This window comes from Salmo trutta, chromosome 14 (genome assembly GCF_901001165.1).
Source record: "Salmo trutta chromosome 14, fSalTru1.1, whole genome shotgun sequence".
Lineage (NCBI taxonomy): Eukaryota > Metazoa > Chordata > Actinopteri > Salmoniformes > Salmonidae > Salmo > Salmo trutta.
Window position 1 is genome coordinate 50,898,189 of NC_042970.1, and position 15,733 is coordinate 50,913,921.

The following is a 15,733-nucleotide window of genomic DNA, read 5'->3' on the forward strand; positions in this document are numbered from 1 at the left end:
TTCGTCAATGATAGCAGGCTGTCCAGGCCCTGAGGCAGCAAAGCAGCCCCAAACCATGATGCTCCCTCCACCATACTCTACAGTTGATGAGGTTTTGATGTTGGTGTGCTGTGCCTTTTTTCTTCACACAGTGTTGTGTGTGTGCCTTTCAAATAACTCAACTGTCCACAGAATAACTGTCTTCTGTCCACAGAATATTTTGCCAGTAGCGCTGTGGAAAATCCAGGTGCACTTTTGCAAACTTCAGACGTGCAGCAATGTTTTTTTGGGACAGCAGTGGCTTCTTCCGTGGTGTCCTCCCATGAACACCATTCTTGTTTAGTGTTTTACATATTGTAGACTCGTCAACAGAGATGTTAGCATGTTCCAGAGATTTCTGTAAGTCTTCAGCTGACACTCTAGGATTCTTCTTAACCTCATTGAGCATTCTGCGCTGTGCTCTTGCAGTCATCTTTGCAGGACGGCCACTCCTAGGGAGAGTAGCAACAGTGCTGAACTTTATCCATTTTATAGACAATTTGTTTAACCGTGGACTGATGAACATCAAAGCTTTTAGAGATACTTTTGTAACCCTTTCCAGCTTTATGCAAGTCAACAATTCTTAATCTTATGTCTTCTGAATTCTCTCTTCTTCGGGGCATGGTTCACATCAGGCAATGCTTCTTGTGAATAGCAAACTCAAATTTTGTGAGGGTTTTTTATAGGGCAAGGCAGCTCTAACCAACATCTCCAATCTCGTCTCATTGATTGGACTCCAGGTTAGCTGACTCCTGACTTCTTCATTTAGTTTTTGGAGGAGTCATTAGCCTAGTGGTTCACATTCCAACCTACACTGTGAATGTTTAAATTATGTATTCAATATAGTCAAGAAAAATACAATTTCTGTTATTAGTTTAAGCACACTGTTTGTCTATTGCTGTGACTTAGATGAAGATCAGATCAAATTTGATGGCCAATCTATGCAGAAATCCAGGTAATTCCAAAGGGTTCAAATACTTTCTTGCCACTGTAGATACTGGAAGATGTATTGAACTTGAAGGGGTCACATTTTCCCTGCGTTTTAGTGCCATAAATGGGAATCTTGTGTAAGGATAGACCCTGCTGTACATATGAATCCTTTTTTTTCATTTGAAATCTCAATATATGAAAAATACATGCATACATCGACAAAGTTGAGTCCTTACATCGCTGTATATATTTTTATGTCCTTTGAAAATATTTGTGTAAATAAACACGTGTTTTATTTATCAAGTAAATCTGATTGTATAGATTTTTTTTTTTCAGTGTCTCCTGATTGTAAGGTTTTACAAACATTACTTTCCTTATAGTATTCTTTTGAGGTCACTTATCGTGCATTTGGAAAGTATTCAGACCCCTTGCCTTTTTCCACATTTTGTTACATTACAGCTTTATTCTAAAATGGATAAATAAATAAAAATCTTAGCAATCTACACACAATACCCCATAATGACAAAGCATAAACAGGTTTTTAGAAACAGTTGCACATTTATAATAATATACTTTTAAAATATCACATTTACATAAGTAATCAGTCCTTTTACTCTTTGTTGAAGCACCTATGGCAGCGATTACTGCCTCGGTTCTTCTTGGGTATGACACTACAAGCTTGGCACACCTGTATTTGCAGAGTTTCTCTCATTCTTCTCTCCAGATCCTTTCAAGCGCTGTCAGGTTGGATGGGGAGCATCGCTGTACTGTGATTTTCAGGTCTCCAGAGACTTTTGATCAGGTTCAAGTATTTTATTTTTATATTTTATTAGGATCCCCATTAGCTGTTGCAAAAGCAGCAGCTACTCTTCCTGGGGTCCACACAAAACATGAAACAATACAGAATATCTATAGACAAGAACAGCTCAAGGACAGAACTACATACATTTAAAGTCGCCTCTGGCTGGGCCACTCAAGGACATTCAGAGACTTGTCCTGAAGCCACTCCAGCGTTGTTTTGGCAGTGTGCATTAGTGTTATCCTGTTGGAAGGTGAACCTTCGCCTCAGTCTGAGGTCTTGAGCGCTCTGGAGCAGGTTTTCATCAAGCATCTCTCTGTACTCTGCTCCGTTCATCTTTCCCTCAATCTTGACTAGTCTCCCAGTCCCTGCTGGTGAAAAACATCCCTGCAGCATGATGATGCTGCCACCACCATGCTTCACCGTAGGGATGGTGGTAGGTTTCCTCCAGATGTGACGCTTGGCATTCAGGCCAAAGATTTCAATCTTGGTTTCATCAGACCAGAGAATCTTGTTTCTCTTGGTCTGAGTCCTTTAAATGCCTTTTGTCAAACTCCAAGTGGGTTGTCATGTGCCTTTTACGGAGGAGTGGCTTCTGTCTGGTCACTCTACCATAAAGGCCTGATTGGTGGGGTGCTGCAGAGATGGTTGTCCTTTTGATAGGTTCTCCCATCTCCACAGAGAGACTCTGGAGCGCTGTCAGAGTGACCATCGGGTTCTTGGTCACCTCTCTGACCAAGGCCCTTCTCCCCCGCTTTCTCAGTTTGGCCGGGGGGCCAGATCTAGGAAGAGTCTTGGTGGTTCCAAATGTCTTCCATTTAAGAATGATGGAGGCCACTGTGTTCTTGGGAACCTTCAAAGCTGCAGAAGGTTTTGGTATACTTGCCCAGATCTGTGCCTCGACACAAAATCCTGTCTCAGAGCTCGAAGGAAATTCCTTCGACCTCATGGCTTGGTTTTTGATCTGACATGCACTGTCAACTGTGGGACCTTTGATAGACAGGTGTTTATTTTCCAAATCATGTCCAATCAATTGAATTTACCACACGTGGACTCCAATCAAGTTGTAGAAACATCTCAAGGATGATCAATGGAAACAGGATGCACCTAAGCTCAATTTCGAGTCTCATAGGCAAAGGGTCTGAATACTTATGTACAGTTGAAGTTGGAAGTTTACATACACTTACTTTGGAGTCATTAAAACTTGTTTTTCAACCACTCCACATTTCTTGTTAACAAACTAGATTTTTGGCAAGTCGGTTAGGACATCTACTTTGTACATGACACGACATTTTTCCAACAATTTGTTTACAGACAGATTATTTCACTTATAATTCACTGTATCACAATTCCAGTGGGTCAATAGTTTACATACATTAAGTTGACTGTGCCTTTTAAATAGCTTGGAAAATTCCAGAAAATGTAATGGTTTTAGAAGCTTCTGATAAGCTAATTGACATCATTTGAGTCAATTGGAGGTGTACCTGTGGATGTATTTCAAGGCCTACCTTCAAAGTCAGTGCCTCTTTGCTTGACATCATGGGAAAATCAAAAGAAATCAGCCAAGACCTCAGAAAAGAATTGTAGACCTCCACAAGTCTGGTTCATCCTTGGGAGCAATTTCTAAATGCCTGAAGGTACCACGTTCATCTGTACAAACAATAGTATGCAAGTATAAACACCATGGGACCATGCAGCCGTCATACCGCTCAGGAAGAAGACGCATTCTGTCTCCTAGAGATGAACGTACTTTAGTGCGAAAAGTGAAAATCAATCCCAGAACAACAGCAAAGGACCTTGTGAAGATGCTGGAGGAGACGGGTACAAAAGTATCTATATAAACAGTTAAACAAGTCCTATATCGACATAACCTGAAAGGCCGCTCAGCAAGGAAGAAGCCACTGCTCCAAAACCGCCATAAAAAAGCCAGACTACAGTTTGCAACTGCACATGGGGACAAAGATAGTACTTTTTGGAGAAATGTCCTCTGGTCTGATGAAACAAAAATAGAACTATTTGGCCATAATGACCATCGTTATGTTTAGAGGAAAAAGGGGGAAGCTTGCAAGCCGAAGAACACCTTCCCAACCGTGAAGCACGGGGGTGGCAGCATCATGCTGTGGGGGTGCTTTGCTGCAGGAGGGACTGGTGCACTTCACAAAATAGATGGCATCTTGAGGAAAGAAAATGATGTGGATATATTGAAGCAACATCTCAAGACATCAGTCAGGAAGTTAAAGCTTGGTCGCAAACGGGTCTTCCAAATGGACAATGACCCCAAGTATACTTGCAAGCAAAGTTGTGGCAAAATGGCTTAAGGACAACAAAGTGAAGGTATTGGAGTGGCCATCACAAAGCCCTGACCTCAATAATATAGAAAATGTGTATGCAGAACTGAAAAAGCGTGTGCGAGCAAGGAGGCCTACAAACCTGACTCAGTTACACCAGCTCTGTCAGGAGAAATGGGCCAAAATTCACCAAACGTATTGTGGGAAGCTTGTGGAAGGCTACCCGAAACGTTTGACCCAAGTTAAACAATTGAAAGGCAATGCTACCAAATACTAATTGAGTGTATGTAAACTTCTGACCCATTGGAAATGTGATGAAAGAAATAAAAGCTGAAATAAGTCATTCTCTCTAATGTTATTCTGACATTTCACTTTTTTTTAAATACAATTGTGATCCTAACTGACCTAAGACAGGGCATTTTTACTTGGAAAAATGTCAGGAATTGTGAAAAACTGTGTTTAAATGTATTTGGCTATGGTGTATGTAAACTTCCAACTTCAACTGTAAATATAATGTTTTTGATTAAATATGCAACAATTTCTAAAAACCTGTTTTCACTTTGTCATTGTGGGGTATTGTGTTTATAATGAGGAACATGTTTTATTTAATACATTGTAGAATAAGGCTGCAACGTAACAAAATGTGGAAAAAGTCAAGGGGTCTGAATTCTTTCCGAATGCGCTGTATATACGGTTTGCTATGTTTTGAAATGAATTCTGACAGTGGTGATACATTTTTATTGTAATGCTAGGTTTAATTAGACTACTGTTTTAGAGCTTCATTATCTGGCAGAGTGCCATTTGATGAATTCTAGTGAACTTCAAAGACTAACGACTTTGAATGACTAATTAGATTAAATCACCAATTGCGCCGTAAAGGCCCAGTTAAGGAGCCCCATGCGGCTCCATAGCCGAGGTTATCGATTTATTTGATTTCAAACACAATACAACCACACGTGGATAATGCATTTAAAATCTTTGAGGATGACACAAAAGTTTGAAAACGTATTTCCATTATGGTTCTCTAAATGGTTAAACATTTTACAAACATAAACATAGTAGGCTAGGCATACTTGGGTTATACATATTACATAGAACAAAACGAAGGATAGGACAACATTGTCATTGGTTAGAGCAAGACTCCCTCAGTGGATCAGCTTTCTCAGACTCCTAAACTGATGATGGTGATGCCAGATGACGACCCCCGTATAGGTTGACTCTTGATGGAAATGGAAAACTGCTGTTCTTTTTCTTGAAGACTATTGAAAGGTAGTAGAATGGCAGAGTGACTTGCAAAAAAAACATTGTGCTTCATTTTCATTTGCGAAAACAAGTGACAGAATTGTTCACAAGCATTCGAAAAATAAGTTTGAAGTATCAGTGCAATAAAAACATTGTTCAGTCATGTCGTAAGCTCTGTGGTAGCTGGACGAATCACTATGCTAAACTTTTCAATACCGACATTAGCATCAGTCCGTTGTTTCAGTCTGGTTGCAAGAGTGTAAAAAAAAATATATATACTTAGAATGTAACACTTGGATAGACTTACTCAACATTGGGTTGCTGAGCTAACAATGTGCACTCTTTGATACCCGGGGGAGACGATACTCCTGCTAAGGATGTTACAGCATTCTTCACTGTTGTGTACCCTACAAAAGAAGAAACAGATATGTTCCTAGATCTGTCTGCATTTCAGATCACGTTGAAAATAACATTTCTATTTTTACTGCATAATGATAGACTGAAGTTTGAGTTCTACCTTTTCAAACAGAGCTCCCTGTCTATTTGCTCCAGTGATTTCCCTTTGGTCTCTGGTAACATGAAGTAAAAGAACACCACCGCTCCCACTCCAATCAGCCCATAAGAAAGGAATGTCCCAGACAAACCAATCACATCTGGTGACGAAACATAATCAACTTAATTGCCAGGTAGATACTTTTTAAATAAAGATACTGCACTGCATTCTAAGTTGAGCGCCATCGAAGGAATATAGTTCAATCTTTGAAGATTGAACTAGCATCCTAGTGTTTTAGCATGCTCCTATCTGATACATTTTCCATTGCTCGTAATACCAACACATACAGTACCTGTCAAAAGTTTGGACAGACCTACTCATTCAAGGGTTTTTCTTTCTTTTTAGTATTTTCTACATTGTAGAATAATAGTGACGACATCAAAACGATGAAATAACACATGTAGAATCATGTAGTAACCAAAAAAGAGTTGAACAAATCAAAATATTTTTTACATTTTAGATTCTTCAAAGTAGCCACCCTTTGCCTTGATGACAGCTTTGCACACGCTTGGCATTCTCTCAACCAGCTTCACCTGGAATGCTTTTCCAACAGTTTTGAATGACCTCCCACATATGCTGAGGACTTGTTGGCTGATTTTCCTTCACTCTGCGGTCCAACTCATCGCAAACCATCTCAATTGGGTTGAGGTCGAGTGATTGTGGAGGCCAGGTCATCTGATGCCGCACTCCATCACTCTCCTTCTTGGTGAAATAGACCTTACACAGCCTGGAGGTGTGTTGGGTCATTGTCCTCATATCAAATCAAACTGGTTAGCAGATGTTATTGCGAGTGTAGCGAAATGCTTCTAGATCCGACAGTGCAGCAGTATCTAACAGGTAATATCTTACAATTCCACAACAAAACCTAATCTCTAACAAATTCCACAACAAAACCTAATACACACAATCTAGTAAAGGAATGGGATGAGAATATATAAGTATAAAATATATGGATGAGAAGTGACAGAGCGGCTAAGATGCAATAGATAGTAAAGAATAGATAGTGAAGGATATAGTATACAGCATATACATATGAGATGAGTAATGTGAGATATGTAAACACTCTTAAAGTGTCATTATTAAAGTGACTAGCGTGCCATTTATAAAAGTGGCCAATGATATGAAGTATGTAGGTAGGCAGCCACCTCTCTGTGCTAGCTGTTTAACAATCTGACTGCCTTGAGATAGAAGCTGTTTTACAATCTCTCTGTCCCAGGTTTGATGCACCTGTATTGACCTCGTCTTCTGGATGGAAGCGGGGTGAACAGGTAGTGGCTCGGGTGGTTATTGTCCTTGATGATCTTTTTTGCCTTCCTGTGACATTGGGTGTTGTAGGTGTCCTGGAGGACAGGTAGTTTGCCCCCGGTGATGCATTGTGCAGACCGCACCACCCTCTGGAGAGCCCTGCTGTTGTGGGCGGTGCAGTTGCCGTTTTTATTTTTTTATTTCACCTTTATTTAACCGGGTAGAACCAGTTGAGAACAAGTTCTCATTTACAACTGCGACCTGGCCAAGATAAAGACAAGCCGTACTGGGCGGTGATACAGCCCGACAGGATGCTCTCAATTGTGCACCTGTAAAAGTTAGTGAGGGTTTGCGCATTGCGGAAGTTAGAGTAGCAGTGGTCGAGTGTGTTACTCGCTCGTGTACTGCAATAGATATGCTGATAGAATTTAGGTAACCTTGTTCTCAGATTAGCTTTGTTAAAATCCCCAGCTACAATAAATGCAGCCTCAGGATATATGGTTTCCAGTTTGCATAAAGTCCAGTGAAGTTCCTTGATGGCAGTCTTGGTATACGCTTGCGGGGAGATATACACAGCTGTGACGATAACCGAGGAGAGTTCTCTTGGGAGATAATATGGTCGGCATTTGATTGTGAGGAATTCTAGGTCAGGTAAATAAAAGGACTTGAGTTATTTTATGTTGTTACAATTACACCATGCATCGTTAATCATGAAACATACAACCCCGCCCTTCTTCTTACCAGAGAGATGTTTGTTCCTGTCAGCGCGATGCACTGAAAATCCCATTGGCTGTACAGACTCCGACAGCATGTCCCCAGCTAATCATGTATCCATGTAACAGAGTATGTTACAATCCCGGATATCTCTTTGGAGAGCAACTCTTGCCCTAATTTTGTTGACTTTGTTAACTAGGCATTAGCAAGTAATATAAAAAAGAAGCGGTGGGTGGTGTGCGCGCATCCGAAGCCTCACTAGAAGACCGCTCCGGCATCCTCTCCTCCGACTGCATTGTTTTGGGTCGGCCTCGGGAATCAGTTCAAATGCCCTGGGAGGTGCAGACTAAGGATCCGCTTTGGGACAGTCGTATTCCTGGTCATAGTGCTGGTTGTGCTGGTAAGTTGACGTCTCTCTGATATCTAATAGTTCTTCCCGGCTATATGTAATAACACTTGAGGTTTTCTGGGCTAACAATGTAAGAAATAATACATAAAAAACAAAATACTGCACAGTTTCCTAAGGACTTGAAGCGAAGCTGCCATCTCTATCGGTGCCATAGTCTTTCCTGTTGGAAAACAAATGATAGTCCCACTAATTGCAAACCAGATGGGATGGCGTATCGCTGCAGAATGCTGTGGTAGCCATGCTGGTTAAGTGTGTCTTGAATTCTAAATAAATCACTGACAGTGTCACCAGCAAAGCACCCCCCACTCCATCACACCACCTACATGCGTCACGGTGGGAACCACACATGCGGAGATCATCTGTTCACCTACTCTGTGTTTTACAAAGACACGGCGGTTGGAACCAAAAATCTCTAATTTGGACTCATCAGACCAAAGGACAGATTTCCACTGGTCTAATGTCCATTGCTCGTGTTTCTTGGCCCAAGCAAGTCTCTTCTTCTTATTGGTGTCCTTTAGTAGTGGTTTCCTTGCAACAATTCGACCATGAAGCCCTGATTCAAGAAGTCTCCTCTGAACAGTTGATGTTGAGATGTGTTTGTTACTTGAACTCTGTGAAGCATTTATTTGGGCTGCAATTTCTGAGGCTGGTAACTCTAATGAACTTATCCTCTGCAGCAAAAGTAACTCTGTGTCTTCCTTTCCTGTGGCAGTCCTCATGAGAGCCAGTTTCATCATAGCGCTTGATGGTTTTTGCGACTGCACTTGAAGAAACGTTCAAAGTTCTTGAAATTTTCCGAATGTACTTTCCTTCATGTCTTAAAGTAATGATGGACTGTCGTTTCTCTTTGCATATTTGAGCTGTTCTTGCCATAATGTGGACTTGGTCTATTACCAAATAGGGCTATCTTCTGTATACCACCCCTACCTTGTCACAACACAACTGATTGGCTCAAACGCATTAAGGAAAGATATTCCACAAATGAACTTTTAACAAGGCACACTTGTTAATTGAAATGCATTCCAGGTGACTACCTCATGAAGATGGTTGAGAGAATGCTAAGAGTGTGTAAAGCTGTCATCAAGGAAAAGGGTGGCTACTTTGAAGAATCTCAAATATAAATATATTTTGATTTGTTTAACCCTTGAATGAGTACGTGTGTCCAAACTTTTGACTGGCACTATATACAGTACATTCGGAAAGTATTCAGACCCCTTGACTTTTTCCACATTTTGTTACGTTACAGCCATATTCTAAAATTGATTAAATATTTTTTCCCCTCATCAGTCTACACACAATACCCCATAATGACAAAGCAAAAACAGGTTTTTAGAATTGTTGCACATTTATTAAAAATAACATTTTTAAATACCTTATTTACATAAGTATTCAGACCCTTTGCTATGAGACTCGAAATTGAGCTCAGGTGCAAACCTGTTTTCGCTTTGTCATTATGGGGTATTGTTTGTAGACTGATGAGGGGAAAAAATCTTTAATCAATTTTAGAATATGGCTGTAACGTAACAAAATGTGGAAAAAGGTCAAGGGGTCTGAATACTTTCCGAATGCACTGTAGCAAACCAGACTTGATTGAATGTGAATTCATAGAGGTAGACACTTACTGATGACATTCAAGAAGGAGAATGTGACAATTAAGTTGGCAGCCCAGTTGAAGCAGTTGGTGAAGGCAAACGCTCGCCCTCTGACCGCAGCAGGAAATATTTCACTCAAAATGAGCCAGGTCACTATGCAACGGAAAATTTACAAACATTAACCTCTAGCCATTCACAAGATAACCCCATATGATTGTCAAAAGCAAGTTCTAGCTAAGCTTAACAATAATCTTGTGGCCCCACATTTAGATCATTTGCCAGAAAATACGATAATTATGAATAATCCTAGGAGAAAGTACTTACTTGGTCCAAATCCAACTGAGTATGCACTGACGACTGCCATCATACAGAGTAAAATGATCCAGTTCACCACTCCATTGTGGACAGCTGGAGAAGCCACTGGCATCAGAGTACCTAAGGATCTCTCAGCATCGTAAGCGATATGCCTTACTTCGGTCCTATCGTGACGTCCAAGGCGTTGACTGACAGAAATGTCAAAGCTTGATTGATTTTCCACCGTTAGCTGTGAAAGGGGTGTGCTGTTATTGACATAATCCCCAGCATTACAGGGTGTCTTGGTGTTGACCACTGAACGCCCGCTCAAAAGTCCTATGGTGATCAAACACACGGACATTACTGTACATCCACCAATGAGCAGAGGCCTCCTGCCAACCCTATCGGCAAACACCATGGAGACCAAGGTGGCGATCACCTTGACTACCCCCAAGCCCAAGGACGCCAGCACTGCCGAGGCATTGCTCTTGAAGCCCACTGAATGAAAGATGGTTGAGGAGTAGAAGAGCACATTGGGCTGACCTGTGAACTGTTGAAAGATCACCAAGCCTAGCGCAATGGTAGTCCTGGTCCTCATGTTGTCCTTCTGTTGAAAGAGGTGCAGAAAGCTGTACTGTGGATTATCGAGTATGTTGGAAACATGTGCCGAATTCTCCACTTTGTGATTCTCAATGGAGTGAATAAGACCTCTTTGGCTTTGAGCACCTGCCCTTTGGCCTGCTGCAGGTGTTCCGGCATTGGACGGGAGAAACCAAATGGAGACAAACTGAGCCAAAGTAGGCACGATGGCTAACCCAAACATATACTTCCATCCCTGCCTGGCATCGGACAGGATATAGTTTATGGCGTAAGCTCCCAGGATGCCCACGGTGATACCAACTTCGTACAGAGTCACCAAAAAACCTCTGTGCTTGGGGGTGACCATCTCCGATACAAAGATACAGCAGGACATAGAGGAGATGCACATGGCGAAGCCCACCGTGATTCTGCCCACCACCAGTGCCAAGTAAGAGTTGCTGACCAGAATCAAACTCCCGGCCAGGATGAGGACGTTGCTGTGGAGGATGGAGTTCCTCCGGCCGTAGCGGTCAATCAGCCACCCACCGACCAGGGAGGCCAGCAAGGCCCCGATCAGAAGGGCACTGACCACAGCCTCCTGCTGGACACAAGTGAGTCGGAACTCGGCCTGGAGCTGGAGGAGAGCCCCGGAGATAATCCCCAGCTCGTAGCCAAAGACCAGGCCACCAAGCGTGGACACCACACTGGAGAGGGCCAGGGTGGAGCAACCTAGGGAAGAAGAAAAAGGTTTGGAGTATATAAGTATACAATTCATTATGTGAGTATAGGATTAATTTTGTTAACATTTGAATGATTCTTGGATGATGTGATACAATTGATAATGGTTTCCACAGAAGGTAAAAAATATTAAGGTGCAACACTATGTAATCATTTGTGTCTATTTTCATATTACTGTACGTGTGCCTATATAGAGGACATTTAATAAAGCAGCTAAGAAATTTGCTTATCATACATATTCTGTGTCCCATAGAAGAAACATTAACTATTCAAAGGTATGCTCATGTTTGGAGAAAGGACATTAATAATTGATTATGTTCCTCATGTCCAGGTATACATGTTTTATATGCAATATCTATTTCTGATTAATCTAGCAAAACTCCAGGATAATGATTGTAAACTCTACAAAGCGGTGTCGTCAATGATGATAACGTTTTTTTTTGTTTTTTTTACAGTTCTGCACATGCATAAGTATTGCAATGGATAAGTATTGCATACATGTACTGTTAGGCCTACTGTACATCTACATTATTTTAGTTGTTAGTGGTTGTATATTCAGGCAAAAAATGTTGTATGTATTTTCTATGCCACATGGTTTTATATATATATATATATATATATATATATATATATATATATATATATATATATCATTGGGTTTTATGCACATCCAATGAAATAACAGGAGCTGGACAGTAGAACATAGTGGCAATGTGCAAATATTTCACCTGGATTTTACAATTAGTGGTCCCATAAATTATTCTGTGTCATTTCATAACAGCTTGCCTTGATGTTGTAAGATAATTAGGTTGAAATAATCAAAATAACTTACCCATAATATTGAGTTGCTATTCCTTCAACGAAAAACACATTTCAGTTAAAGCCAGGTTCAGTCCATGTTGACATTTCTCGACTCTAAAACAGAAGCAAAAATAATCCATGAAGCATAAAAAATTATGTTTATAAATAGAGAAATAAAACGTTTATGACCTCGCGCGCCCAAAAGGAGACGTCCTGCGACGCATGAACAAGACAGCGAGCGCAAGAGGCGGCACAGCTCTGTAGTCATGACAACTCCCCTGTTTATACCACTGATTTCATTAGACAAGACCACTTGAGATTACCTCAACAACATGCACTCTGGCCGTTAATCAGATATTTCTCGTTTTCTCTGTTTGGAAAAAGCACCTTATGCACTGGTAGCAAATGTAATATCCCTTGCAAATCGGCTGCAGAAAGGAGACGACAATGCATTTATGAATTTAACATGTCCTTTCAAAATACTGTAGCAGCGTTGTTTCAATTAGAATAACGGTAATACATTAAGTACAAGTCCTTTTTATCTATTATATCCCATCTATTCTATTTAATGTACAGTATAATAATATTATATTCCATTCCATTCACATATATTCTGTCACCATCCAAACACCAGTTTTATTGCATGCTCAAAACAAAAAGGCCTATATGGTTCATACTCATGGCTATATGGAAAATAAGAAATACATTGAAGGTACAAAAGACATGATTTTCACCACTATTTTACCTGTTGCCATTGTTGATGCGCTTATCAGTAAAACACCAGTATGTTTTATCTTTATCATATCAGAAGTGTAAAATAAATTATTGCTTGATTGTACATTTTTGGACGGTAGGCATCCTTGCTATCATGGAATACCGTTATTGAATGTTCGCATATTAATAGGCTAAAGCACAGATACAGACTAGACAGTAGACTACATACACTACCCTTACCAACATTGGTTGAAAGTTAAAATCAAAGAAGAAACGACGAGTTAAAACAAAGTTTAAGATTTCCCATCATGCGGATAGACTCTCAAAGGCAAGTATCCCGTTAAACTTCAGAGAACGCGCTCGAGTGCACTCATTTACGTAAGGCAATGACTAAGATGCTTTGTTTTTTGTATCCTGTTTGTAGTAAATTTGCTTACCATGTTGTTACAATGTTTCTGATGAAGATGCATTTGGTTAACTTCGGAGCAACACAATGTATGGCTTTACATCAGGAAGTTGAAGCTACGTGGCAGAGAAAAGCGTCTCAAATTGCAAGTCTCAAATTGCAAGAGTCCATTTCAAACTTTTGACACCAGGGGCCGACATCTCGACAACATTTAAAATATTCCAAGGAAATCGAACTCCTAATGAAACTTTTCCCATGCTTCACTTAGTGAAACTATCGTTGGAAAATTGTAGGCCCATACCATAGGCATAGCATTAATTTCGACTCATAAATCGATTAAGCCAATATGAATGACAACACGTATGGAAAAACGCAATGTGTGATAGTTATTTTACAAGAAATGTTATAAACCTCGCAGTAGGCTATCATTTGCCGTCGTGAATTATTCCTACAGATGTGATAGTGATAGCATCTGTGACCTGGCTGAATCTCCAGTCTTTAAATTTCGACAGTTGAAATATCCCTGTCGGTTTTACACCGAAACTAAGGGTCGCAGAGCTTTTAAATACATGCAATTGTGCCACCTGTCTGCAAGCAGGAAAAAAATGTGATTTGTAAACATGGCTGTTGAGGCGAACAGCGTGGCCCTCCTGCAGTTTCTCAATAAAATAGAACTGATGAAACAGGGTGCAAGAGCTCGTGTATATCGGGGACGTTTTTGGGCAAGCTGACCATTGTAAAATAAAGGTTTCCTAAATTGTATAGGTAACCGGTGCTGGATGAAAAACTCACACATCGCAGAACCATGCAAGAGGTGCTCTCAATACTTCGCTGTTGAAAAGCTGTTGAGTGACTGCTGGGGATCTACATGGTTTCAAATCATGAAATAAATGGAAGTTGCAGAGCTGCACCGCATGGCAGAGGTGTTGCCGTGGTGTCTTTGTGAGCTGGACAACTGTGAAATACTTCCAATTTACAGGATGTTGATGATTGCAAGGTCTATATGATAAGTATTCTATCTTATTTATTTGAGGTCATACATATCAAATAATATATTTAAGCAAAATGGCCCAAGGGATTGTGGTATATGGCCAATATACCACGGCTAAGGACTGTACCTGGATACAGCCCTTAACCGTGGTATTTTGGCCATATACACCAAAGTCTGAGGTGCCTTATTGCATTATAAACTGCTTACCAACGTAAAAATAATAAATGTTTTGTCATACCCGTGGTATACAGTGTCTAATATTAGTGTCTAATATTCCTCTCTCTCTCTCTCTCGGTTCCTCTCTCTCTCACCCTCTTTCTCTCTCTCCAGGCATATCTGCACCAGTCGTCTACTTTGTAAACTACACCTCCCACTGCATCTTTCTTGAAGACATTGTGGGCTACATAACCTTCGCCTCCATATGCAGCTCTCCTCCACCCAGAAAATCCTAGAGGACCGTCTGGAACCGCTCGCTAGGAAGATGGGTCAGATTCTGGCCAAAATGCATGACGAGGACGTTGTCCATGGAGACTTGACCACGTCCAACGTGCTGCTGAAGGCTGGAGCTCAGAGTGGAGAGACAGAGCTGGTCTTCATTGACTTTGGCCTGAGCTACATATCGGCCTTGCCCGAGGACAAGGGAGTGGACGTGTACGTGCTGGAGAAAGGTTTCCTGAGCACCCACCCCAACACAGAGGTTCTGTTCGAGAAGCTGCCGAAGGCCTACGCAGCCTCGTCCAAGAAGCCCCACGCCGTTGTCAATAAGCTTGACAAAGTTCGGGTGAGTGGGAGAAAGAGGTCGATGGTCTGTTAAAGGGAACCTATGAGATTGTTTGTACAAATGCATTTACAAGGACATGGCCCGTTTGGCACTGATTTGTTAAGTGTTCTATTTGATATTTAGATGGTAGCATATAGGCATAGACAGTGGAGAAGCTGTCGGTCTGACAATGTTATGTTACTACAAATATTTGTTATTGAAATAAAAGACCCTTGGCTTTATTTGTGCTTTTTCCTGACATAACAATATACACTATTCAGCAGACGCTTTCATCCAAAGTGACTTATAGTCATGCATTCTAAGGATGGGTGGTCCCCGGAATCATACCCACTATTTTGGTGTTGCAAGCACTATGCTCTACCAACTGAGCTACAGAGGACCACTTCTTTCACTGGTTAATTCAATGTGATGAGAATCTAGAATGAGGTTCTTCATTCTGCCCCACACGGTGTGCAGGCAGGCAATGATTTCTCAATCCCATTTCTATTGTGCCTTTCTGATGGCTCACAATCATATTCCTTGTTATGTAAGGAAGGCCTTACTTGGGATCTTTTATGAGCTTTCCTGTTTCAATTGGAGCTGGGAAATCACATGACTGAGATAGGCGTGTAAATGTTTACTTTCAGAATTGCTCTCCAG

The 15,733-nt window shown here is 41.0% G+C and overlaps 1 protein-coding gene and 1 pseudogene across 1 annotated transcript; one reads left to right on the forward strand and one right to left on the reverse strand.

Annotated features, from left to right (window-relative positions):
- Window positions 1-4,901: 4,901 nt before the first annotated feature.
- Window positions 4,902-13,550, reverse strand: slc2a10 (solute carrier family 2 member 10). The gene is made up of 7 exons (XM_029776313.1): window positions 13,354-13,550; window positions 12,234-12,316; window positions 10,115-11,392; window positions 9,821-9,943; window positions 5,795-5,930; window positions 5,585-5,684; window positions 4,902-5,294 (listed from the first exon to the last, which is right to left on the reverse strand). Exons 2-6 carry the CDS (start codon window positions 12,235-12,237, stop codon window positions 5,585-5,587), a joined length of 1,641 nt encoding a protein of 546 aa, XP_029632173.1. The 5' UTR covers window positions 12,238-12,316; window positions 13,354-13,550; the 3' UTR covers window positions 4,902-5,294.
- Window positions 13,551-13,552: 2 nt separating this feature from the next.
- On the forward strand, window positions 13,553-15,306 carry LOC115208345 (EKC/KEOPS complex subunit TP53RK-like; annotated as a pseudogene).
- Window positions 15,307-15,733: the final 427 nt, after the last annotated feature.

Bases quoted from the DNA above. Each gene is read 5' to 3' on its own strand.
- slc2a10 (XM_029776313.1), bottom strand. The intron at 9,944-10,114 runs GTAAGTACTTTC...TCCGTTGCATAG, and splicing joins CTCAGTTGGATTTGGACCAA to TGACCTGGCTCATTTTGAGT. The intron at 5,685-5,794 runs GTAGAACTCAAA...CTTCTTTTGTAG, and splicing joins AGGGAGCTCTGTTTGAAAAG to GGTACACAACAGTGAAGAAT.